The sequence below is a fragment of the Ranitomeya imitator genome, chromosome 2 (assembly GCF_032444005.1).
Source record: "Ranitomeya imitator isolate aRanImi1 chromosome 2, aRanImi1.pri, whole genome shotgun sequence".
Taxonomy (NCBI): domain Eukaryota; kingdom Metazoa; phylum Chordata; class Amphibia; order Anura; family Dendrobatidae; genus Ranitomeya; species Ranitomeya imitator.
Window position 1 is genome coordinate 191,251,587 of NC_091283.1, and position 27,171 is coordinate 191,278,757.

Sequence of the window (27,171 nt, forward strand, 5' to 3'; positions counted from 1 at the left end):
CTGCTGAAAGTCAGGTTGCTCTTCCCGCATACCATACCATCTTACACGGGGACAAAGAGGAAGGTGCAGATGAAAGTGCAGGTTCCTTCATCAGGTGGGGGGAGGAATACTAGTTGGCGACGTCACTGGCACAGGGCCTCTCATAGTACGCAAAAGTGTTGCTGCCGGTGGGAGGCGCCCCCGCCGTGCAAACACACCGCTGTACTTTGAGGGGCCCTGTGCCAGTGCCAATGCCAACGAGTGGGCCCCCCCTGCTTGCTCAGGTTCACAGCACTTGCAAAGTTGAAATACTTACCTCTCCCTGCTCCACTGCCGTGACGTGGTCCAGATTTCCTGGGCCCACTAATTACTTGAACCAGCCCTACCCACCACAACTTTAGCCAAATGACCCCCAATTTCAAATGCCTTCCAATTATTATAAGGTAAATTACGCTTGACAAGCTTCATTAAGAAGAATGGATGGTTTTGACATTAAAATGGGCACTCTAGGTGTTTTCCTGGCCCCCACTCACTGCCGACTATGCTGCCCAATTGACTTGCATTGGGTTTCGTGTTTCGGTCGATCCCGACTTTACGTCATAATCGGCCGATTTCACTCGACCCGACTTTTGAGATAGTCGGGTTTCGCGAAACCCGGCTCGACTCTAAAAAGGTCAAGGTCGCTCAACTCTACTGACTACCACATTTTTTGTTCTTGATTTCTTTTAGTGTTTCTTAAAGCCAGAAAGTTGCCATTTGAAATGACTTTAGTTTTGTGCCATGTCTGTGATCTGCTTTTTTTCTACAAAATTAAACCACTGAATGAACATCCTCTAAGGCCGGTGATTCCATAATTTTTGCCAGGGGTTGAATATCGCATCCACAACCAGCGCTCTACTTCTGCTAGCCACCACTGGCCAATTTCAATTTCTGAACAGTAGTTCACAATTCTCCTGATATGTGGGCATCACATCCTAGATGACATAGATGTCTATGGCTTGAATGTCCCTTTAGAGTTACTTATATGCTATTTCCATTCGTTTTAGATAACTCAAAACACTTTATTCCCTGGTTGTGCTAAAAGGTAAGTGGTGATGTGAAAAACAAGGACAGAAAGTCCACAAGACCACTGGAACAATCATTAAACTGTTCATGCTAATATTTATTAGTTACACGTAAATGTAATACAAAACATGAAGAGGGTCAACTAAACAACAAAATCAACATAATAAAATATGTGAAATAATCCCTTTTCTCTACTAGGGTTAAAGTAGACAGTAACATACAAAAACTATTTTTTTTTGAGGACAGGTAAAAAGACTTTCATTTTGTTCACAGTAACCATACTATATATTTTTAATAAGAACGTTATTGGTAACGTTGCCACCATTTTTTTCACATCATATAATAATTAATTTATCTAGACTATATTCTTCCAGAATCCAGCAAACATGGGTGACGGTGAAATGGCGGTCTTTGGTGATGCTGCACAGTACCTCCGTAAGAGTGACAAAGAGAGACTAGAAGCCCAAACAAGGCCTTTTGATGCCAAGAACAGCTGCTTCATAGATGACCAGAAGGAACTCTATGTGAAAGCTTTAGTCACATCTAGGAATGATGGAAAAGTCACTGTGAAAACCGCAGATGATAAGGTAATGAGGACAATAAATTGAATAAATGAAAGGACAAGTATAAAAAAATGTTAAGTAAAAAATATTTATTTTATTTTTCTTCTACTCAAGACTGTAACTGTAAATGATGATCAGGTTTATCCTCAAAATCCACCAAAGTTTGATAAAATTGAAGACATGGCCATGATGACTCACCTGAATGAAGCATCTGTGCTGTTTAACCTCAAAGAGCGTTATGCAGCTTGGATGATCTACGTAAGTCAACTCACTTAACTGAAAATTGACAGCTTGTATCTCAAAAAAACCTGAAAATTTGTAATTGAAACAAAAAATTTGTTAGTCTCAATTTTTCTAATACAATCTTTTTTTCGAATATATTACAGACCTACTCTGGGCTTTTCTGTGTCACTGTCAACCCCTACAAGTGGCTGCCAGTGTACGACCCTAAGGTGGTAGCTGGCTACAGAGGCAAGAAGCGTGTGGAAGCCCCACCACACATCTTCTCCATCTCTGATAACGCCTATCAGTTCATGTTAACAGGTAGAGTCTTCTTTTAACCCCTTCCCGACCTTTGACGCATACGCTGTGTCATGAAAGTCGGTGCCATTCCGACCCATGACGCAGCATATGCGTCATGGAAAGATCGCGTCCCTGCAGGCCGGGTGAAAGGGTTAACTCCCATTTCACCCGATCTGCAGGGACAGGGGGAGTGGTAGTTTAGCCCAGGGGGGGTGGCTTCACCCCCTCGTGGCTACGATCGCTCTGATTGGCTGTTGAAAGTGAAACTGCCAATCAGAGCGATTTGTAATATTTCACCTAAAAAACTGGTGAAATATTACAATCCAGCCATGGCCGATGCTGCAATATCATCGGCCATGGCTGGAAACACTTATGTGCACCCACCCCACCCCTCCGATCGCCCCCCCAGCCCCCCGATCTGTGCTCCGCTCCCCTCCGTCCTGTGCTCCGCTCCCCCGTCCTCCTGTCCGCTTCCCCCGTGCACCAATCACACCCCCCGCGCTCCAATCAAACCCCCCCGCACTCCGATCCCCCCCCGCACACAGCGACCCCCCCCGTGCTCCGATCCACCCCCCCGCACAGCGATCCCTCACCCCGTGCTCCAATCCTCCCCCGTGCTCCAATCCTCCCTCCCGTGTTCCGATCCACCCCCCCCATGCTCCGATCCACCCCCCCGTGCTCCGACGCCCCCCCCCCGTGCCCTGATCTCCCCCCCCTTATACTTACCTAGCCGCCCGAGGTCCGTCCGTCTTCTTTCCTGGGCGCCGCCATCTTCCAAAATGGCGGGCGCATGTGCAGTGCGCCCGCCGAATCTGCCGGCCGGCAGATTCGTTCCAGAGTGAATTTTGATCACTGAGATATAACCTATCTCAGTGATCAAAATAAAAAAAATAGTAAATGACCCCCCCCTTTGTCACCCCCATAGATAGGGACAATAAAAAAAATAAAGAATTTGTTTTTTTTTCACTAAGGTTGGGGTAAGAACTAGGGTTAGGGTTAGGGGTAGGGTTAGGGGTAGGGTTAAGGGTAGGGGTAGGGTTAGGGGTAGGGTTAGGGGTAGGGTTAGGGCTAGGGTTAGGGTTAGGGGTAGGGTTAGGGGTAGGGTTAGGGGTAGGGTTAGGGGTAGGGTTAGGGGTAGGGTTAGGGCTAGGGTTAGGGTTTCGGTATGTGCACACGTATTCTGGTCCTATGCGGATTTTTCCGCAGCGGATTTGAAAAATCCACAGTGCTAAACCGCTGCCGATTTATCGTGGATTTACCGCGGTTTTTCTGCGCATTTCACTGCGGTTTTACAACTGCGATTTTCTATTGGAGCAGTTGTAAAACCGCTGCGGAATCCGCAGAAAGAAGTGACATGCTGCGGAATGTAAACCGCTGCGTTTCCGTGCAGTTTTTCCGCAGCATGTGTACAGCGATTTTTGGTTCCCATAGGTTCACATTGAACTGTAAACTCATGGGAAACTGCTGCGGATCCGCAGCATTTTCTGCAGCATGTGCACATACCTTTAGAATTAGGCTATGTGCACACGGTGCGGATTTGGCTGAGGATCCGCAGCAGTGTTCCATCAGGTTTACAGTACCATGTAAACATATGGAAAACCAAATCCGCTGTGCCCATGGTGCAGAAAATACCGCGCGGGAACGCTGCGTTGTATTTTCTGCAGCATGCCAATTCTTTGTGCGGATTCCGCAGCGTTTTACACCTGTTCCTCAATAGGAATCCACAGGTGAAATCCGCACAAAAAACACTGGAAATCCACGGTAAATCCACAGGTAAAACGCAGTGCCTTTTACCCGCGGATTTTTCAAAAATGGTGCTGAAAAATCTCATACGAATCCGCAACGTTGGCACATAGCCTTAGGGTTGGGTTGGAATTAGGGTTGTGGTTAGGGTTAGGGGTGTGTTGGGGTTAGGGTTGTGGTTAGGGGTGTGTTGGGGTTAGGGTTGTGATTAGGGTTACGGCTACAGTTGGGATAAGGGTTAGGGGTGTGTTGGAGGTAGAATTGAGGGGTTTCCACTGTTTAGGCACTTCAGGGGGTCTCCAAACGCAACATGGCGCCACCATTGATTCCAGCCAATCTTGTATTCAAAAATTCAAATGGTGCTCCCTCACTTCCGAACCCCGACGTGTGCCCAAACAGTGGTTTACCCCCACATATGGGGTACCAGCATACTCAGGACAAACTGCGCAACAATTACTGGGGTCCAATTTCTCCTGTTACCCTTGAGAAAATAAAAAATTGCTTGCTAAAACATCATTTTTGAGGAAAGAAAAATGATTTTTTATTTTCACGGCTCTGCGTTGTAAACGTCTGTGAAGCACTTGGGGGTTCAAAGTGCTCACCACATATCTAGATAAGTTCCTTGGGGGGTCTAGTTTCCAAAATGGGGTCACTTGTGGGGGGTTTCTACTGTTTAGGCACACCAGGGGCTCTGCAAACGCAACGTGACGCCCGCAGACCATTCCATCAAAGTCTGCATTTCAAAAGTCACTACTTCCCTTCTGAGCCCCCACGTGTGCCCAAACAGTGGTTTACCCCCACACATGGGGCATCAGCGTACTCAGGAGAAACTGGACAACAACTTTTCTGGTCCAATTTCTCCTGTAACCCTTGGGAAAATAAAAAATTCTGGGCTAAAAAATTATTTTTGAGGAAAGAAAACGTATTTATTATTTTCACGGCTCTGCGTTATAAACTTCTGTAAAGCACTTGGGGGTTGAAAGTGCTCACCACACATCTAGATAAGTTCCTTTGGGGGTCTAGTTTCCAAAATGGGGACACTTGTGGGGGGTTTCTACTGTTTAGCCACATCAGGGGCTCTGCAAACGCAACGTGACGCCCACAGAGCATTCCATCAAAGTCTGCATTTCAAAACGTCACTACTTCACTTCCGAGCCCCAGCATGTGCCTAAACAGTGGTTTACCCCCACATATGGGGTATCAGCGTACTCAGGAGAAACTGGACAACAACTTTTGGGGTCAAATTTCTCCTGTTACCCTTGGGAAAATAAAAAATTGCGGGCTAAAATTCATTTTTGAGAAAATAATTTTTTTTTTTTATTTTCATGGCTCTGCGTTATAAACTTCTGTGAAGCACTTGAGGGTTCAAAGTGCTCACTACACATCTAGATTAGTTCCTTTGGGGGTCTAGTTTCCAAAATGGGGTAATTTGTGGGGGATCTCCAATGTTTAGGCACACAGGGGCTCTCCAAACGCGACATGGTGTCCGCTAATGATTGGAGATAATTTTCCATTTAAAAAGCCAAATGGCGTGCCTTCCCTTCTGAGCCCTGCCGTGCGCCCAAACAGTGGTTTACCCCCACATATGGGGTATCTGCATACTCAGGACAAACTGGACAACAACATTTGTGGTCCAATTTCTCCTATTACCATTGGCAAAATAGGAAATTCCAGGCTAAAAAATCATTTTTGAGAAAAGAAAAATTATTTTTTATTTTCATGGCTCTGCATTATAAACTTCTGTGAAGCACCTGGGGGTTTAAAGTGCTCAGTATGCATCTAGATAAGTTCCTTGGGGGGTCTAGTTTCCAAAATGGGGTCACTTGTGGGGGAGCTCCATTGCATAGGCACACAGGGGCTCTCCAAATGCGACATGGTGTCCGCTAACAATTGGAGCTAATTTTCCATTCAAAAAGTTAAAAGGTGCGCCTTCCCTTCCGAGCCCTGCCGTGTGCCCAAACAGTGGTTTACCCCCACATATGAGGTATCGGCGTACTCGGGAGAAATTGCTCAACAAATTTTAGGATCCATTTTATCCTATTGCCCATGTGAAAATGAAAAAATTGAGGCGAAAATAAATTTTTTGTGAAAAAAAAGTACTTTTTCATTTTTACGGATAAATTTGTGAAGCACCTGAGGGTTTAAAGTGCTCACTAGGCATCTAGATAAGTTCCTTGGGGGGTCCAGTTTCCAAAATGGGGTCACTTGTGGGGGAGCTCCAATGTTTAAGCACACAGGGTCTCTCCAAACGCGACATGGTGTCCGCTAACGATGGAGATAATTTTTCATTCAAAAAGTCAAATGGCGCTCCTTCCCTTCCGAGCCTTACCATGTGCCCAAACAGTGGTTTACCCCCACATGTGAAGTATCGGTGTACTCAGGAGAAATTGCCAAACAAATTTTAGGATCCATTTTATCCTGTTGTCCATGTGAAAATGAAAAAATTGAGGCTAAAAGAATTTTTTTGTGAAAAAAAAGTACTTTTTCATTTTTACGGATCAATTTGTGAAGCACCTGGGGGTTTAAAGGGCTCACTATGCATCTAGATAAGTTCCTTGGGGCGTCTAGTTTCCAAAATGGGGTCACTTGTGGGGGAGCTCCAATTTTTAGGCACACGGGGGCTCTCCAAATGTGACATGGTGTCCGCTAAAGAGTGCAGCCAATTTTTCATTCAAAAAGTCAAATGGCGCTCCTTCCCTTCCAAGCCCTGCCGTGCGCCCAAACAGTGGTTTACCCCCACATATGAGGTATCAGCGTACTCAGGACAAATTGGACAACAACTTACGTGGTTCAGTTTCTCCTTTTACCATTGGGAAAATAAAAAAATTGTTGCTGAAAAATCATTTTTGTGACTAAAAAGTTAAATGTTCATTTTTTCCTTCCATGTTGCTTCTGCTGCTGTGAAGCACCTGAAGGGTTAATAAACTTCTTGAATGTGGTTTTGTGCACCTTGAGGGGTGCAGTTTTTAGAATGGTGTCACTTTTGGGTATTTTCAGCCATATAGACCCCTCAAACTGACTTCAAATGTGAGGTGGTCCCTAAAAAAAATGGTTTTGTAAATTTCGTTGTAAAAATGAGAAATCGCTGGTCAAATTTTAACCCTTATAACTTCCTAGCAAAAAAAAATTTTGTTTCCAAAATTGTGCTGATGTAAAGTAGACGTGTGGGAAATGTTATTTATTAACTATTTTGTGTCACATAACTCTCTGGTTTAACAGAATAAAAATTCAAAATGTGAAAATTGCGAAATTTTCAAAATTTTCGCCAAATTTCCGTTTTTATCACAAATAAACACAGAATTTATTGACCTAAATTTACCACTAACATGAAGCCCAATATGTCACGAAAAAACAATCTCAGAACCGCTAGGATCCATTGAAGCGTTCCTGAGTTATTACCTCATGAAGGGACACTGGTCAGAATTGCAAAAAACGGCAAGGTCTTTAACCCTGCTGTTCTGTTGGTCAAAAATGACCGACTTTGAACTTCAATATTCTTTAAAATATTCAAGATGCGGCTCTGAAACCCGTGGCCGACCGACCCATCCTCATTTAAGTCAATCAACCACAAGTTTCAGAACCGCATCTTGAACACCCCAAAAAATACCAAAGTTCAAAATAGGTCTCCCCAGACCGAACAGAACAGCAGGGTTAAGGTCAAAATAGGCTGGGTCATGAAGGGGTTAAGAAGAATCTTGATTGTGAGCTACATAGCATTGATTTTCTATTAATGTTTATTTTGACAGATCAAGAAAATCAGTCTGTCCTCATTACGTAAGTTAAACATCCTGTTCCTATTTATTAATTATATATTTTAATATTTTATAATGTCATAGTAATGTAGCAATACTACCTGATTAAACTGTTTGCAAAATATCCATTAATCATGTTAAGATTCCTAGTGGGGTGGAAAAATACAAAGGTATTATTGTTCATAGCCTTTTTGCTCTCAGTTCAGTGATAATTCTGCTCTATGTAATTAGGTTACAGTAAATTTACCATTTATTTCACATTTACATTTCAAGTAAAGATATCAAAGTTTGTAGTGATATAATAAGCCATATTTCCTTCAGCGTACTTTCGCTGATGTTGAAGATGACTTCAGTGACAAAATGCTTAAGCTATTATCAAACTTTGTACTTACAATCAGAGGATTCTCTGGTGGGTGGTCTATGGTTCTTCTGAAAATTGACAATCCCTCGTCAGGGCTTATCTCGTTTTTAGACTATTTGACATCTAACATTATTGATTATCTAGCTTTTATATCAAATGGAAAAAAACACAATTAACTAAGCAATTATAAATACACTTGTGGATTTTTACGGGTGAATCCCAACAACAGAAGTAACAAAACTTATTTAATATGCAATAAAACTTTCTAATTTCTTCAAAGGAGCTGTAAAATTTTCATTAAAAGTCCCTGGCTGCCCATGAATAAGACTCTAAGGGCATGTTTACATGGACCAACTGGCAGCACAATATGTAAAGCTTTATTGCTCGGCGGTCGTTTAATAGCCTGTATAAACAGCCAGCTCAAAATAAACAATGCCCAATGAGCGATCTATAAAAGATTGTTCACTGTGCACAGGCTGTCATGGTTCTCAGCAGTGCAAGTCCTGTTTACACAGGACAATGTATGGCCGAAAAATATTTTTTGCGGTCCACAAAAGATCACTTCACCTGATGAATGAGCGTTACGCTTCACCAGGTAATCAGCAGCCTGTTTAGACTGCAAGATGATAGTGAAACAAGTGTTTTTAAGAACGCTTGTTCATAATTATATTTCAGAGTAAATGTAGCTTTAATCTCTAAATATTAAAATGATTTCCTATGGAAGAGGATAGCATCGCTTTCAATCTCTATATCCTTATTCGCGGACTGCAGGATGGTTTGAAATGAAGATGCGGGGTGAGGTTAATTGTAAAATACTGGTAAATTAAAAAATTGTTTGAAGAACACTATATTCTCTTTATCTGGTCCAATAGTGAAAAAATACTAAAAGAAGATTCATATTTATACATGCACACTGGTGACCGAAAACTATTTCAGCAAAATTTGAGCTCCAGAAGCCAAATTGCACTCTTTCCCTTCTGAGATCTGTCTTGTGCTCAAGCAGTAGTCCACCACCCCATAAATTGTAATGCCATACTCTGGAGAAATTGCATACTGAATTACAGGGGTACATTTTTCCTCTTGTAATGATCAGAGTCCACAGGTACTGCCAGCTGGAGTGTGCAGTCTAAATGAGCACTGAGGATATATTACACAGTACAGAATTGTGAAATTAACTGTAGAAAAGAAAATTTTACTTGTAACTATTGAGACAATAGTGATGTGACCATGATGACATCATCACCGATCCTTCTGCACTTCTATGTTGCGGCCTGCTTATGATTGGTCAGCATCATACAGGAGACAGAAGTACACGCCCCCAGTAAACACTCTCACTTGGACTTAACTAAAGTTAACTCAAGAACGCAATTGCTAATATTTCCACAAAGGAGAGGCAAAATTAAAAAAAAGTTTTATCTGCTCTGCACCTACAATTACATAGTGTGCCCAGCTCATTTACATTATGAAATCTGGTGGCAGATCCATCTTATGAAATGAACTGCTATGAAACCTGAATGAAGTTATGTAAAATGGCTGATCTAAAACAAATTTGCACTCTTTAATATGTAGAAAAACTATGGAAACTCCCATCTAAATTTTGACATTTAGGTGTATTATTCTTTAGCTTTTTATTTATAATTTGTTCTACCTCTATTTTTATCTCCAGTGGAGAATCTGGTGCTGGAAAGACTGTGAACACCAAGCGAGTCATTCAATATTTTGCAACAATTGCAGCTATTGGTGATGCTGGAAAGAAAAAGGAATCTTCCAACAGCATGCAGGTAACTTATACTGAGGTACATACACTGGTGCTTGAAAGTTTATGAACCCTTCAGAATTCCATATTTTAGCATTAATTTGACATAAGACTACATCAAATTTTCACACAAGTCCTAAAAGTAGATGAAGAGAACTAAATCAAATAAATGAGTCAGAAATAATAGGCTGCTTCTTTTTTTAACCCCTTTCCGACCTTTGACGCCACGTAGGCGTCATGAAAGTCGGTGCCAATCCGACCCATGAAGCCTATGTGGCGTCATGGAAAGATCGCGTCCCTGCAGATCGGGTGAAAGGGTTAACTCCCATTTCACCCGATCTGCAGGGACAGGGGGAGTGGTAGTTTAGCCCAGGGGGGGTGGCTTCACCCCCCCGTGGCTACGATCGCTCTGATTGGCTGTTGAAAGTGAAACTGCCAATCAGAGCGATTTGTAATATTTCACCTATTATAACGGGTGAAATATTACAATACAGCCATGGCCGATGCTGCAATATCATCGGCCATGGCTGGAAATACTAATGTGCCCCCACCCCACCGATCGCCCCCCAGCCCTCCGATCTGTCCGGTACTCTGCCCCGCTCCCCTCCGTCCTGTGCTCCGCTCCCCCCCGTGCTCTTGTCCGCTCACCCCCGTGCTCCAATCACCCCCCCGTGCTCCAATCACCCCCCCTGCACTCCGATCCACCCCCGTGCTCCGTTCCACCCCTCCCGTGCTCCGTTCCACCCCTCCCGCGTTCCGATCCACCCCCCATGTTCCGATCCCCCCCCCCCGTTCTCCCCCCCGACCCCATCATACTTACCGATCCTGCCGGGGTCCGTCCGTCTTCTCCCTGGGCGCCGCCATCTTCCAAAATGGAATGCATTTTGATCACTGAGATAATCTATCCCAGTGATCAAAATAAAAAAATGATAAATGACCCCCCCCCCTTTGTCACCCCCATAGGTAGGGACAATAAAAAAATAAAGAATTTTTTTTTCCACTAATGTTAGAATAGGGCTAGGGGTAGGGATAGGGTTAGGGCTAGGGTTAGGGTTAGAGCTAGGGTTAGGGTTAGGGCTAGGGTTAGGGCTAGGGTTAGGGCTAGGGTTAGGGCTAGGGGTAGGGCTAGGGTTAGGGCTAGGGTTAGAGCTAGGGTTAGGGTTAGGGTTTTGGTATGTGCACACGTATTCTGGTCCTCTGCAGATTTTTCCGCTGCGGATTTGATAAATCCGCAGTGCTAAACCGCTGCGGATTTATGGTGGATTTACCATGTTTTTTCTGCGCATTTCACTGCGGTTTTACAACTGCGGTTTTCTATTGGAGCAGTTGTAAAACCGCTGCGGAATCCGCAGAAAGAAGAGACATGCTGCGGAATGTAAACCGCTGCGTTTCCGTGCAGTTTTTCTGCAGCATGTGTACAGCGATTTTTGTTTCCCATAGGTTTACATTGAACTGTAAACTCATGGGAAACTGCTGCGGATCCGCAGCGTTTTCCGCAGCGTGTGCACATACCTTTAGAATTAGGCTATGTGCACACGGTGCAGATTTGGCTGCAGATCCGCAGCGGATTGGCCGCTGCGGATTCGCAGCAGTGTTCCATCAGGTTTACAGTACCAAGTAAACCTATGGAAAACCAAATCCGCTGTGCCCATGGTGCGGAAAATACCGTGCAGATGAAATCCGCACAAAAAACACTGGAAATCCGCGGAAAATCTGCAGGTAAAACGCAGTGCCTGTTACCCGCGGATTTTTCAAAAATGATGCTGAAAAATCTCACACGAATCCGCAACGTGGGCACATAGCCTTAGGGTTAGGGTTGGAATTAGGGTTGTGGTCAGGGTTGTGATTATGGTTATGGCTACAGTTGGGATTAGGGTTAGGGGTGTGGGGGGGTTAGTGTTGGAGGTAGAATTGAGGGGTTTCCACTGTTTAGGCACATCAGGGGTCTCCAAACGCAACATGGCGCCACCATTGATTTCAGCCAATCTTTTATTCAAAAAGTCAAATGGTGCTCCGTCAATTCCGAGCCCCGACGTGTGCCCAAACACTGGTTTACCCCCACATATGGGGTACCAGCATACTCAGGATAAACTGCGCAACAATTACTGGGGTCCAATTTCTCCTGTTACCCTTGTGAAAATAAAAAAATGCTTGCTAAAACATCATTTTTGAGGAAAGAAAAATGATTTTTTATTTTCACGGCTCTGCGTTGTAAACGTCTGTGAAGCACTTGGGGGTTCAAAGTGCTCACCACATATCTAGATAAGTTCCTTGGGGGTCTAGTTTCTAAAATGGGGTCACTTGTGGGGGGTTTCTACTGTTTAGGCACACCAGGGGCTCTGCAAATGCAACGTGACGCCCGCAGACCATTCCATCAAAGTCTGCATTTCAAAAGTCACTACTTCCCTTCTGAGCCCCGACGTGTGCCCAAACAGTGGTTTACCCCCACACATGGGGTATCAGCGTACTCAGGAGAAACTGGACAACAACTTTTGGGGACCAATTTCTCCTGTAACCCTTGGGAAAATAAAAAATTCTGGGCTAAATAATTATTTTTGAGGAAAGAAAACGTATATATTATTTTCACGGCTCTGCGTTGTAAACTTCTGTGAAGCACTTGGGGGTTCAAAGTGTTGACCACACATCTAGATAAGTTCCTTTCGGGGTCTAGTTTCCAAAATGGGGTCACTTGTGGGGGGTTTCTACTGTTTAGCCACATCAGGGGCTCTGCAAACGCAACGTGACACCCGCAGAGCATTCCATCAAAGTCTGCATTTCAAAACGTCACTACTTCACTTCCGAGCCCCGGCGTGTGCCCAAACAGTGGTTTACCCCCACATATGGGGTATCAGCGTACTCAGGAGAAACTGGACAACAACTTTTGGTGTGAAATTTCTCCTGTTACCCTTGGGAAAATAAAAATTGCAGGCTAAAAGATCATTTTTGAGAAAATAATTTTTATTTTTTATTTTCATGGCTCTGCGTTATAAACTTCTGTGAAGCACTTGGGAGTTCAAAGTCCTCACCACACATCTAGATAAGTTCCTTTCGGGGTCCAGTTTCCAAAATGGGGTCACTTGTGGGGGGTTTCTACTGTTTAGCCACATCAGGGGCTCTGCAAACGCAACGTGACGCCCACAGAGCATTCCATCAAAGTCTGCATTTCAAAACATCACTACTTCACTTCCGAGCCCCGGCATGTGCCCAAACAGTGGTTTACCCCCACATATGGGGTATCAGCGTACTCAGGAGAAACTGGACAACAACTTTTGGGGTCAAATTTCTCCTGTTACTCTTGGGAAAATAAAAAATTGCAGGCTAAAAATCATTTTTGAGAAAATATATATATTTTTTTCATGGCTCTGCGTTATAAACTTCTGTGAAGCACTTGGGGGTTCAAAGTCCTCACCACACATCTAGATTAGTTCCTTTGGGGGTCTAGTTTCCAAAATGGGGTCATTTGTGGGGGATCTCCAATGTTTAGGCACACAGGGGCTCTCCAAACGTGACATGGTGTCCGCTAATGATTGAAGCTAATTTTTCATTTAAAAAGCCAAATGGCGTGCCTTCCCTTCCGAGCCCTGCCGTGCGCCCAAACAGTGGTTTACCCCCACATATGGGGTATCAGCATACTCAGGACAAACTGGACAAGAACATTTGCGGTCCAATTTCTCCTATTACTCTTGGCACAATAGGAAATTCCAGGCTAAAAAATCATTTTTGAGGAGAGAAAAATTATTTTTTATTTTCATGGCTGTGCGTTATAAACTTCTGTGAAGCACCTGGGGGTTTAAAGTGCTGAATATGCATCTAGATAAGTTCCTTGGGGGGTCTAGTTTCCAAAATGGGGTCACTTGTGGGGGAGCTCCAATGTTTAGGCACACAGGGGCTCTCCAAACGCGACATGGTGTCCGCTAACAATTGGAGCTAATTTTCCATTCAAAAAGTCAAATGGCGCGCCTTCCCTTCCGAACCCTGCCGTGTGCCCAAACAGTAGTTTACCCCCACATATGAGGTATCGGCGTACTCGGGAGAAATTGTCCAACAAATTTTATGATCCATTTTATCCTATTGCCCATGTGAAAATTAAAAAATTGAGGCGAAAAGAATCTTTTTGTGAAAAAAAAGTACTTTTTCATTTTTACAGATCAATTTGTGAAGCACCTGGGGGTTTAAAGTGCTCACTAGGCATCTAGATAAGTTCCTTGGGGGGTCTAGTTTCCAAAATGGGGTCACTTGTGGGGGAGCTCCAATGTTTAGGCACACAGGGGCTCTCCAAACGCGACATGGTGTCCACTAACGATGGAGATAATTTTTCATTCAAAAAGTCAAATGGCGCTCTTTTCCTTCCGAGCCTTACCATGTGCCCAAACAGTGGTTTACCCCCACATGTGAGGTATTGGTGTACTCAGGAGAAATTGCCCAACAAATTTTAGGATCCATTTTATCCTGTTGCCCATGTGAAAATGAAAAAATTGAGGCTAAAAGAATTTTTTTGTGAAAAAAAAGTACTTTTTCATTTTTACGGATCAATTTGTGAAGCACCTGGGGGTTCAAAGTGCTCACTATGCATCTAGATAAGTTCCTTGGGGCGTCTAGTTTCCAAAATGGGGTCACTTGTGGGGGAGCTCCAATTTTTAGGCACACGGGGGCTCTCCAAACGTGACATGGTGTCCGCTAAAGAGTGGAGCCAATTTTTCATTCAAAAAGTCAAATGGCGCTCCTTCCCTTCCAAGCCCTGCCGTGCGCCCAAACAGTGGTTTACCCCAACATATGAGGTATCAGTGTACTCAGGACAAATTGGACAACAACTTTCGTGGTTCAGTTTCTCCTTTTACCATTGGGAAAATAAAAAAATTGTTGCTAAAAGATAATTTTTGTGACTAAAACGTTAAATGTTCATTTTTTCTTTCCATGTTGCTTCTGCTGCTGTGAAGCACCTGAAGGGTTAATAAACTTCTTGAATGTGGTTTTGAGTACCTTGAGGGGTGCATTTTTTAGAATGGTGTCACTTTTGGGTATTTTCAGCCACATAGACCCCTCAAACTGACTTCAAATGTGAGGTGGTCCCTAAAAAAAATGGTTTTGTAAATTTCGTTGTAAAAATGAGAAATCGCTGGTCGAATTTTAACCCTTATAACTTCCTAGCAAAAAAAAATTTTGTTTCCAAAATTGTGCTGATGTAAAGTATACATGTGGGAAATGTTATTTATTAACTATTTTGTGTCACATAACTCTCTGGTTTAACAGAATAAAAATTAAAAATGTGAAAATTGCGAAATTTTCAAAATTTTCGCCAAATTTCCGTTTTTATCACAAATAAACGCAGAATTTATTGACCTAAATTTACCACTACCATGAAGCCCAATATGTCACGAAAAAACAATCTCAGAACCGCTAGGATCCGTTGAAGCGTTCCTGAGTTATTACCTCATAAAGGGACACTGGTCAGAATTGCAAAAAACGGCAAGGTCTTTAAGGTCAAAATAGGCTGGGTCATGAAGGGGTTAAATTTGAAAAATGATCCTATATCATATATCTAACTGGAAAAGGCAAGTGAATCTTTGTTTTCAATGTGTGGCCCCCTTGTGCAGTAAAAACTACATTTAAAATTTTTAATTGAATTGTTGATTATTTTTGCACATTGGCTTGAAGGAATTTTAGCAACCCTGTTATGTCGGTGGGATTTCTCCCATTAACTGCTCGCTTTAGATTCTTCCACATTTCTATAAGGTAAAGTCTAGACTTGGCCATTCCAAAACTTTAATTTAATTCTTCTTTAACCAATCTTTTGTAGAGCAGCATGTGTGCTTTAAATTGTCGTCTTGCAACATGACGCAAATTCTCTTGAGATTCAGCTCATGAACAGATATCCTGACATTTTCCTTTAGAGTTTGCTGGTAATATTCAGAATTCATTAATCCATTCATGATAGCAAGCTGTCCTGGCACACATGCAGTTAAACAGGCCAAAACCATGATACTACCACAACCATGTTTCATAGATAGTATGAGGTTTTTATGCTGTAATGCAGTTTTTTTCCTTTCTCAAAACATGTGTAAACCAAATAGCTCTATTTTGGGCTTATTCGTTCACAAAACATTGTTCCAGTAGCCTTTTGGCTTGTACAAGTGATCTATAGCAAATTGTAAACAGCAACATTCTTTTTGGGAAGCAGTGGCTTTTTCGTTGTAAATCTGCTATGTACTTCATTGTTGTTCTGTGTCTTCCTTGGAGCGGCCTTTAGTTTCTTAGAGGATTCTTTGGGCTCATTTGTGACCCTGTTAACTCCTGTTTCTGTTGGAGTGATCATTGTTAGTTGACCACTCCTTGGAAGGTGATTGTCATGGCTCGGTTTGGGGAATTGATCCACTGAGCTGTTGCTGTGTGGTCGGTTCTCCTGTTTGTTGAGTTATTGCCTTTGCTTCCCTGTCCAAGTGCTGATGGTTCCAGTTTTGTTTTAAGGAATCTGCGGGGAGATATCCTCACCATTGCCAGATGATCATGAATCAGCACTCTGCCGCTTCCAATTGTCAAGACAATTGCGCAATTGGCTGAGGATAGATGGGAGAGGCCGCAGCTGTCCTTACTACTAGGCCGGATATTGGGCAGCTCACAGTGAACGTATAGTACATACACATCAGATTTCAAAGCATGGAATATATATATACATATATATATATATATATATATATATATATATACACACACACGCACACACTCCGGTACGGTCCCCACCAAGCTTCCCAATAAGCGAAGTAAAAAAACTAGCTGCGACCACCAATCATTTATACATGCTGACTGGATGTCCAACAGGTAGCTTATGGCTTTAGAGGTGTGGTTTACAGAGGGAGAGGGACAGAGCTACTAAATTTCATCTACTCAATCCGGAAAAGTAGGCTATGTTTATAAAAAATATACAAAGATGTTGCAAAATGGGAATAAAACAGTACAGTATACAAATACACAAAATAAAAGGGATAACAGAAGAAAAGTACTAAACCTGTGTCACGGAAATGGCATAAAGGTTAGCGGAGGGATGAACTTTTTTTTAGAGAACTACATAGCACTGTGTCTTCCAGGACTGACGAATGACAAAAACTCATATGGGGGGCTTGTTGTGGGATGTGCTAGGTCTTTAGAAGATTATGAGATCCCCAGGTTTTAGGATATTTTTGCCCCTGGAGGTCCCAGACGGCCCGGGATATATTGTTGTCATGTTTCTGATCACGATTTTACTTTTCTATTGTTATGGCTTGACTCTGGGACTCAATCTGGTGATCTCTGGCTCTGTGTCAGTTTCCCTCTCTGTTGGACTACAGCCTGTGCTGTCTCTGTCCAACTGCTGATAATGCTCCTGTCTTTGGTTTGCTGTGTTGCTTCTATGCAGTTGTATTCTATTTCTCGCTTTGTTTCCCATCACATCTTGGAAGGGCTATATAAGCTCTTTGCTGGCTATATTCCAAATTAGGTGGATTTCCAGCTCCTCAGTGATTATCAGGATTAGCCTGAGGTTTATTCTATTGCTTCTACTGCGATTTGTTTTGCGTATTCCCATTCTCAGCTTTTTTACCTTTTGCTTACATTCAGGTCTGGTGGTTTTCAAATATACCAAAGGTCTTTTGGGGTTCCTTTCTTTTCCTTTCATTGCTCATGTTTGACTGTATGGACACGTCTTTAGCTCTATCTATGTCTCACCCTCTTTCTGTGTGCACTCCGTTTTGTTGTTGTGGTTTTGGGTTACACTCTGTACAGTTACGTACACTCATGGTCAGCCGATGTTGAGTGGGGTGCCATTGCGTAATTTTAAGGTGCCAACCTCCTTGGTCAAGCAGGAACAAATCAAGATCAGGTTAGGGAGTTGCCTAGTCTGTATATGAACCAGTGGTGTGCAGGTTTAATATTCCCATGTTTTTTTCATCACTGTGTGTTACGGCTCAGTCAGAGCATCTATAGAGCTGAAATATAGCATGGATAGCGTCATCCATCTGCTGATGTTAAGTTGGAGTTGTTAGGCCATCCTTACGGTGACGTGAGTTAATGTGTTATGTTCATCCCTTCACTACGACTCTGAAAATACATCTCCCATAAATATCGGAGTGATGCAAACCCCAATATTCATAACTAGCCACTATATTCACAGTGTCTGAGATAATTGCTTTGAACAGAGGAAGCCTCGGGCTTAGGAAGTTCACTTCTCCGTCATTGAGTATACGAATCTTAGACTTGGTGGTTGGCTCTCAGCAGATCCCCTACTATAATTACCTGTTCACCGCACGAGGTCCTAATTCAGTGGAGGTTGAAGTGTTAACTCTTTTTCACTTCCCCAGTTATATTTAATCCCACATTTTCAGAGTGAGGTCGATATGTCCTCTCTACGGACATGCCTTTATGGATTTTACAAATTTTTCTCTACAACATCTAGGCTCCCTCTTCTTGGTTTGCTCCTCTCCAGGTGTTTTCCATCTTCCCATTTTGGTCTTCCCGATCAAATTCTGGGTTGAGCTTTATATGCATTTCCTTCCTGGCTATACCGCTAGGTGGACTTTTATGATAAACACTTGTTTAATTCCTGCAGTGAGTCTGTTTTTTTTTTTTTTCATTCCAAGTCCCTTTTCCTTTCACCTCTTTATGTTTCTGGGAGGTTATAATTGTCCTGTTTATTTTGGCTATCCCTCTATCCTATGATTCCCCACTGTTTAGAGATGGTTTTGCAACCATTTCCAGCCTGATGAGTAACAAAAACTCTTCTTCTGAGGTCCTCAGAAATCTCCAATGCTCATTCTATAATACACTTCCACAAAAATGTGTTAAGGTCAGACGTTAATAGATCTCTGTTCTTTAAATAAAACACATCGCCACTCACACCTGATTGTAATCCCGTTGATTGAAAACACGAGATTCTAATTTCATATTCTCATTATCGGCTAATCTGAAAGTCACATGCATTTGCCATTCACAAACATGTGATATTGGATCATATTTCTAATTTAGAACATAACAAAATATAATATTTTGACTCATTGCTTGAGTTCATTATCTTTTATTTATGCGTACGATTTTGTTGGAAAATCTGATATAGTTTTATGTCATATGTTATATTGTAGATTGTAAGCTCTCACGAGCAGGGTCGTCTTATTTTGCTTTAATTATTGTATTGTTAACGTTGTTACTTATGACTTTTGTGTTTGAAACTGTTAAACTGTAAAGCGCTGCGGAATATGTTGGCGCTATATAAATAAAGATTATTATTATTATTATGTCAAATTTATGCAGAAATACCTATAATTTGAAACGGTTCACAAACTGCAAAGTACCACTGTAAGATCTGTTTAGTATACTGCATGCCAACCTCTCAGATTCTGTGGATGAGGATATGTAACTGAGTTAGTAGTATTTACTTATAAAAGAAAAATGCCTTCTTTGCATTCTTTAAGACCATGCTCAAGAAGCTTATGATAATTAAGACAGCTATGTAACTTAGAAGGTACATGGAGTGCCGATGTCAAGCTCAAAATTCCAGAAAGTGCATTTATGAGGCTCGTGTTAAGAATAGTTCCTGACACTATGCAATGTAAACTATTCCTGCTACTGAAACCAGAACAGAAAAAACAATAAAAAGGAAATATGAGTAAATATGTAAATGAGAACAGATTTCGTCTTAGGCTTCTTTCACACTAGCGTCGGAATCTCCCCGTCGCAATGCGTCGGGGAGAGATTCCGATGCTAGCGTTTGCTGCATTGCACAATGGGTGCAGCGGATGCATTTTTCCGGCGCATCCGCTGCCCCATTGTAAGGTGCGGGGAGGTGGGGGCGGAGTTCCGGCCGCGCATGCGCGGTCGGAAAAAGCGGTCCGTCAGGAGAAAAAAACGTTACATGTAGCGTTTTTTGCTCCCGACGGTCCGCCAAAGCACGACGCATCCGTCGCAAGACGGATGCGAAGTGTGGCAATCCGTCGCAAATGCGTCGTCAATACAAGTCTATGGGGAAAAAAATGCATCCTGCAAGCACTTTTGCAGGATGCGTTTTTTCTGTAAAACGACGCATTGTGACGGATTAAAAAAAACGCTAGTGTGAAAGTACCCTTAAAGTTGTCCTATTCTTATATCATGCATTCTATTCACTTCTATAATTGTTTTTCTGTTGTATCTTAACTAAAGAAAATGTAGATAATAACATGAATATTATTTATAGCTTACAAGCAGCAGTACATACAGTGGGGCAAAAAAGTATTTAGTCAGTCAGCAATAGTGCAAGTTCCACCACTTAAAAAGATGAGAGGCATCTGTAATTTACATCATAGGTAGACCTCAACTATGGGAGACAAACTGAGAAAAAAAAATCCAGAAAATCACATTGTCTGTTTTTTATCATTTTATTTGCATATTATGGTGGAAAATAAGTATTTGGTCAGAAACAAACAATCAAGATTTCTGGCTCTCACAGACCTGTAACTTCTTCTTTAAGAGTCTCCTCTTTCCTCCACTCATTACCTGTAGTAATGGCACCTGTTTAAACTTGTTATCAGTATAAAAAGACACCTGTGCACACCCTCAAACAGTCTGACTCCAAACTCCACTATGGTGAAGACCAAAGAGCTGTCAAAGGACACCAGAAACAAAATTGTAGCCCTGCACCAGGCTGGGAAGACTGAATCTGCAATAGCCAACCAGCTTGGAGTGAAGAAATCAACAGTGGGAGCAATAATTAGAAAATGGAAGACATACAAGACCACAGATAATCTCCCTCGATCTGGGGCTCCACGCAAAATCCCACCCCGTGGGGTCAGAATGATCACAAGAACGGTGAGCAAAAATCCCAGAACCACGCGGGGGGACCTAGTGAATGAACTGCAGAGAGCTGGGACCAATGTAACAAGGCCTACCATAAGTAACACACTACGCCACCATGGACTCAGATCCTGCAGTGCCAGACGTGTCCCACTGCTTAAGCCAGTACATGTCCGGGCCCGTCTGAAGTTTGCTAGAGAGCATTTGGATGATCCAGAGGAGTTTTGGGAGAATGTCCTATGGTCTGATGAAACCAAACTGGAACTGTTTGGTAGAAACACAACTTGTCGTGTTTGGAGGAAAAAAAATACTGAGTTGCATCCATCAAACACCATTCCTACTGTAAAGCATGGTGGTGGAAACATCATGCTTTGGGGCTGTTTCTCTGCAAAGGGGCCAGGACGACTGATCCGGGTACATGAAAGAATGAATGGGGCCATGTATCGTGAGATTTTGAGTGCAAACCTCCTTCCATCAGCAAGGGCATTGAAGATGAAACGTGGCTGGGTCTTTCAACATGACAATGATCCAAAGCACACCGCCAGGGCAACGAAGGAGTGGCTTCGTAAGAAGCATTTCAAGGTCCTGGAGTGGCCTAGCCAGTCTCCAGATCTCAACCCTATAGAAAACCTTTGGAGGGAGTTGAAAGTCCGTGTTGCCAAGCGAAAAGCCAAAAACATCACTGCTCTTGAGGAGATCTGCAGGGAGGAACGGGCCAACATACCAACAACAGTGTGTGGCAACCTTGTGAAGACTTACAGAAAACGTTTGACCTCTGTCATTGCCAACAAAGGATATATTACAAAGTATTGAGATGAAATTTTGTTTCTGACCAAATACTTATTTTCCACCATAATATGCAAATAAAATGATTAAAAAAACAGACAATGTGATTTTCTGGATTTTTTTTTCTCAGTTTGTCTCCCATAGTTGAGGTCTACCTATGATGTAAATTACAGACGCCTCTCATCTTTTTAAGTGGTGGAACTTGCACTATTGCTGACTGACTAAATACTTTTTTGCCCCACTGTATATTGTATAATTGAAGGTACACTTACACTTGGAAACTCTAAGAAAGTTATCTGCCAGTCTATGCACACCGCCAATCACCTGAAGTACAAGTAAACTGTTCACTCATTGGATAAAATAATTTTTAAGCTTGCTTGAAAACCATAATTCCGGGCAGCACATCATCCGGTGTAAACAGGATATGTGCTGCCGAGAACACTGATATTTTATACAAACAAACAATCATATAAATGAACATTCTGTGAACATGGAAGTAAGGTCAGCCAAATGACCATTAATCGGCTTACATGTACATCAATGATCTTCTAATGGCCGAGGTTGACTAGTGTAAATTAAGCCTATAGCAATTTATCATTCAAGACAAATCTTTTATTGTCTTAACTATGATTATGACAAAAAAAACTAAAGCTCATCCTTCCTTGGCTGGATTATTACAGCTAAGAACAAAGGTCCCTTTTTGTTGTAGGGGTGCAGATATGAACAATTACATGGTTTCAGTCAGAAATGTTGCTAGAAGCTCATGTTTGTGTATGCATCACATTTGCAGTAGTTCATAATAGCCAAAGGTGCTCTACTAAGGACTAAAGATGCTTCATTCAATCAGGGAATGACGTACTCCTGAGACAGCAGAAGTCATTAAAAGTGGCATTTTATGTAGAACTAGCTGAAGAACCCGGCGTTGCCTGGGCATAGTAAATATCTGTGGTTAGTTATAGCACCTCACTTCTCTTATTTTCCCATCAGGCCTCTCATTTAGCACCTCACTTCTCTCATTTTCCCATCACGCCTCTCATTTTCCCCTTCACATCTTTCATTTTCCCCCTCACACCTCTCATTTTCCCCCTCACTCTTATTTTCCCCCTCACTTATTTTCCCCCTCACTCCTCTCATTCCCCCTAACACTTGTCATTTCAACCTCACATCTGTCATTTTCTGATCACTCCACTATTTTCCCTCACTCCTCTCATTTTGCACTCACACCTTTTCATTTTCATCTCACACCCCTCATTTTCATCTCACACCTCTCATTTTCCCCTCAGTATATACGTTTGTCATCTCCCTTATATAGTATACAGCTGTATGTCATCTCCTGTATATAGTATATACCTGTATGTCATCTCCCCTGTATCTAGTATATACCTGCTGTATGTCATCTCCCCTGTAAATAGTATATACCTGCTGTATGTCATCTCCTCCTCTTTATTGTATATACCTGTGTCATCTCCTCCTGTATATAGTATATACCTGTATGTCATCTCTTCTGTATATAGTATATACCTGTATGTCATCTCCTCCTATATATAGTATATACCTGTTTGTCATCTCCTGTATATAGTATATGCCTGTATGTCATCTCCCCTGTATATAGTATATATCTGCTGTATGTCATCTCCTCCTGTATATACTTACGTGTCATCTCCTCTTTTATATAGTAAATACCTGTATGTCATCTCCTCCTGTATACAGTATATACCTGTGTCATCTCCTCCTGTATATAGTATATACCTGTGTGTCATCTCCCCTGTATATAGTATATATGTGTGTGTCATCTCCCCTGTATATAGTATATACCTGTGTGTCATCTCCTCCTGTATATAGTATATATCTGTGTGTCATCTTCTCCTGTATTAGACCTCGTTCGCACGATTCATTATCATAGTCCTAATTTATATTCGTGGCTAGAAAAGTCACTCCAAAGGATATACAGCAACCATAATCCTCTAAAGGGATATACCCGGCAGAGGATACGAAGTGAGATAAACGAAAATAGAAGTAAAATGACTGTTTATTGATACATAAATTAAAAAATAGGGGGGACACAAAAGACATAAAAAAGACAAAAAATGGGACCTCCAAGTGGTACAGGGAGAGGAAAGCCAAACACAATAATAATAAAAAATGTTGTGGAATAGTATCTATGCTGCATGGAGTAGATCCACCTCCATATGGCTAACCAAAACAGCAGGTAAATACAGACATCTTATAACACCATCACGTACATAGTATATACAGTGGCAGAGCCACGGGCTGTGTAATGATAAGGGTTATTTCCACAGTACAAAGAACCACTAGTGCTTAAAGAGCTACTAAAGAGGCTAGTGCAGAGATCCCTATATAATCACAGCGTGGCTGAAAGAGGTAGATGGCGTTTTAATGGAGTGAGCATTTATTACCTGTGCAGAGCCGTGATGGAGATAGAGGCCGGTGCCCTAGGGATCAAGCAGGCATATAACGGTGCGTGGCTGTGCTCTCCCAGATGCACGATATTTGGTCAGTATTTTTACCTCAGTATTTGTAAGCTAAACTGGCAGCCTGATAAATCCCCAGCCAACAGGAAGCCCTCCCCCTAGCAGTATATATTAGCTCACACATACACATAATAGACAGGTCATGTGACTGACAGCTGCCGTATTTCCTATATGGTTTATTTTTTGCTCTTGTAGTTTGCTTATTAATCAGATTTTTATTTTTGAAGGATAATACCAGACTTGTGTGTGTTTTAGGGCGAGTTTCATGTGTCAAGTTGTGTGTGTTGAGCTACGTGTGGCGACATGCATGTAGCGACTTTTGTGAGATGAGTTTTGTGTGGTGACATGCATGTAGCAGCTTTTTGTGTGTCGAGTTGCATGTGACAGGTTAATGTAGCAAGTTGTGTGCAGCAACTGTTGCGCATGGCGAGTTTTGCGCGTAGTGAGCCTTATGTGTGGTGCGTTTTGAGTATGTGCAAGTTTTGTGTGAGGCAACTTTTGCATGTGTTGCAACTTTTGTGCATGTGGCAATTTTTCCACGTGTGCAAGTTTTGCGTGTGGCGAGTTTTCCATGAGGTGATTTTTGCACATGTGGCGAGTTTTGCGTGTGGCGAGTTTTCCATGTGGCGATTTTTGCGCGTAGCGAGTTTTGAGTGGCACTGGCAACTTTTGTGTTTCGACTTTTATGTGGCGAGGTTGGTGTATGTGTGGTGAAATGTGTGCTGAGGGTGGTATATGTGTTCAAGCACGTGGTAGTGTGTGGCGCATTTTGTGTGTGTGTTCATATCCCCGTGCGTGGTGAGTATCCCATGTTGGGGCCCTACCTTAGCAACTGTACAGTATATACTCTTTGGCGCCATCGCTCTCACTCTTTAAGTCCCCCATGTTCACATCTGGCAGCTGTCAATTTGCCTCCAACACTTTTCCTTTCACTTTTTCCCCATTATGTAAATAGGGGCAAAATTGTTTGGTGAATTGGAAAGCGCGGGGTTAAAATTTCGCCTCACAACATAGCCTATTACACTCTCGGGGTCCAGACGTGTGACTGTGCAAAATTTTGTGGCTGTAGCTGTGACAGTGCAGATGCCAATCCGGGACATACACACATACACACACACATTCAGCTTTATATATTAGATTTGGAGAAACCACTTGCTACATTGACTGTATTGAGCTATTTAAATTGTTCTTTTTTCGTTGGTTTGTGGAAAACAGCAGAAAGTTTTCACATTGTGCTAATAAAACTAATTTGTAATGGGGGTTGAATCATTTTGATTGCAACTATACAGTATAATGCCCAATGCTTAGTCTGAGGGTCAGAGTATAAAAAGGATTCAAAGAACATCATAAAAGGAACAATCCTCTTATTCGCTACTTCTCTCTACTTCAATGCAGAATATGAATTTAGTAACTATTGTCTCGTGTTCCATTAACTCAATATTTCTTATATTTTAGGGTACCCTGGAGGATCAAATCATTCAGGCTAACCCTCTGCTGGAAGCTTTCGGAAATGCCAAGACACTGCGAAATGATAATTCTTCTCGTTTTGTAAATAATAACATCAGACAAGAGTTATTTTCCATATTTACCTGCACAGAAATACAGTCATGGTTTACTTTTTTCTATTTTTTCTTTTAGGGTAAATTCATCAGAATTCACTTTGGTACCACTGGAAAACTTTCTTCTGCTGATATTGAAACTTGTAAGAATGAGCGTGAAGATAATATAAGACTTTAGATAGTTGTATGGGCTTATAGTCAGCAGTTTTACATTTACATTATATTTTCCCACATGCTGTAAAAATGTAGGAGTCAAGGGGGTTTCCATCATAAACCTTTTTCACTCAAATAGGTATGTTGAACACTGATATTAAGCTTGCAGTATAAAATCCCATGGTTACTTTACAATAAGTTGCTTATTTCTCACAAAACCTTGTCCATATTGGCGACCCACACTTCTAGGTTTGCTCTGTCTTGCATAAGAATTTTTTTTATGAACATTTAATTGCCCACGATCTTGAGTGAACACACTGAATCTTTCTCTGTCACAATCTCTTTGCACTGTTTTACTGCACATTCTTAACTTTTTATTGATTTCATATGTTTGGTAGCTCACACACAGTGACAAGTAGGGTGATACTTGGTGACAACAGTCAAAACTGACATTAGTAGCATGCGCATATCACAGCAGAGAGCAGCTGAAAAAAATAAAAGGGCAACGTAGATTCAGCCATCTGGGATCAGAAACAAGATGTAACACTGAGTATTCAAGAACTTTCTGAAGAGTAGACTTGGGATAATTTTAAAACAAGGAATTAAATTTTTATTTCATTTATTTAAAAGCACATTTTGGTTGTAGGAAAACCTGTTCAATTCCTTGTGTTTTTGATATTTTTTCAATATGTAACTACAGATCTCCTTGAAAAGTCCAGAGTAACATTCCAGCTTTCAGCTGAAAGAAGCTACCACATCTTCTACCAGATCTTGACAAACAAGAAACCAGAAATTATTGGTAATTTCCCTGTTTATATTCTAAAAAATACATTTCCTGTGAAGCTTCCATGTTCTACCACATAGGGCCTCCATGAAGAACCGTATTCGGGATCTTTTCATAGTTATATATTCATTCTGCTTCCCTCTTTACCTTGCCAGGTGTTCTGAAGATTACATAAGTTGTAAATTTTGTGCATCCAAACCATTTGCAAAACAATATTGTAGGTTGTATTAGTTTCACCTTCAGCATGTTATAACTATTGGTTTTGTTGTTTTAGAGATGCTCCTTCTCACGACTAACCCTTATGACTATCCTTGGATCAGCCAGGGCGAAATAGCTGTGAAGAGTATTAATGACGAAGATGAGCTTTTAGCCACTGATGTCAGTAACAGCTTTATTGGGAGGCACAAATGCCTAAATAAAGATGTTGTTAGTTAGTGTATATTGTTTATTTCTTTATAGACTGCTATTGATATTCTTGGGTTCAACCCAGATGAAAAGATTGGCATCTACAAAATGACTGGTGCTGTCATGCACCATGGTAATATGAAGTTCAAGCAGAAGCAGCGGGAAGAGCAGGCTGAGCCAGATGGCAATGAAGGTTAGAGTCTTTGGTCCTTGAGTTAGTCATGATTTTTCGTACCAGCAAGGAATAATATTGTGCTTGTCCTCCACATCTAGTTGCTGACAAAATTGGTTATTTAATGGGTCTCAACTCTGCCGACTTGCTCAAAGCTTTGTGCTACCCAAGAGTAAAAGTGGGCAATGAGTTTGTCACCAAGGGACAAACCGTGCCACAGGTATCTGATATAAACAGCAAAATACACACAATAAGGTACCATATATTACTTAAACTGATGTTTTCCAC

General features: G+C 41.9%; 1 protein-coding gene across 1 annotated transcript in view; it reads left to right on the forward strand.

Annotated features, from left to right (window-relative positions):
- Positions 1-1,321: 1,321 nt before the first annotated feature.
- LOC138662597 (myosin-4-like) overlaps positions 1,322-27,171 on the forward strand; it is a 145,786-nt gene continuing 119,936 nt past the window's right edge. The window contains exons 1-11 of the mRNA XM_069748410.1: positions 1,322-1,631; positions 1,722-1,865; positions 1,994-2,150; positions 7,619-7,646; positions 9,652-9,766; positions 25,266-25,358; positions 25,449-25,512; positions 26,223-26,321; positions 26,581-26,684; positions 26,766-26,904; positions 26,985-27,103. Of these exons, the coding sequence (XP_069604511.1) occupies positions 1,431-1,631; positions 1,722-1,865; positions 1,994-2,150; positions 7,619-7,646; positions 9,652-9,766; positions 25,266-25,358; positions 25,449-25,512; positions 26,223-26,321; positions 26,581-26,684; positions 26,766-26,904; positions 26,985-27,103 (1,263 nt within the window). The 5' untranslated portion in view covers positions 1,322-1,430. The remainder of the gene's footprint in view (positions 1,632-1,721; positions 1,866-1,993; positions 2,151-7,618; positions 7,647-9,651; positions 9,767-25,265; positions 25,359-25,448; positions 25,513-26,222; positions 26,322-26,580; positions 26,685-26,765; positions 26,905-26,984; positions 27,104-27,171) is intronic.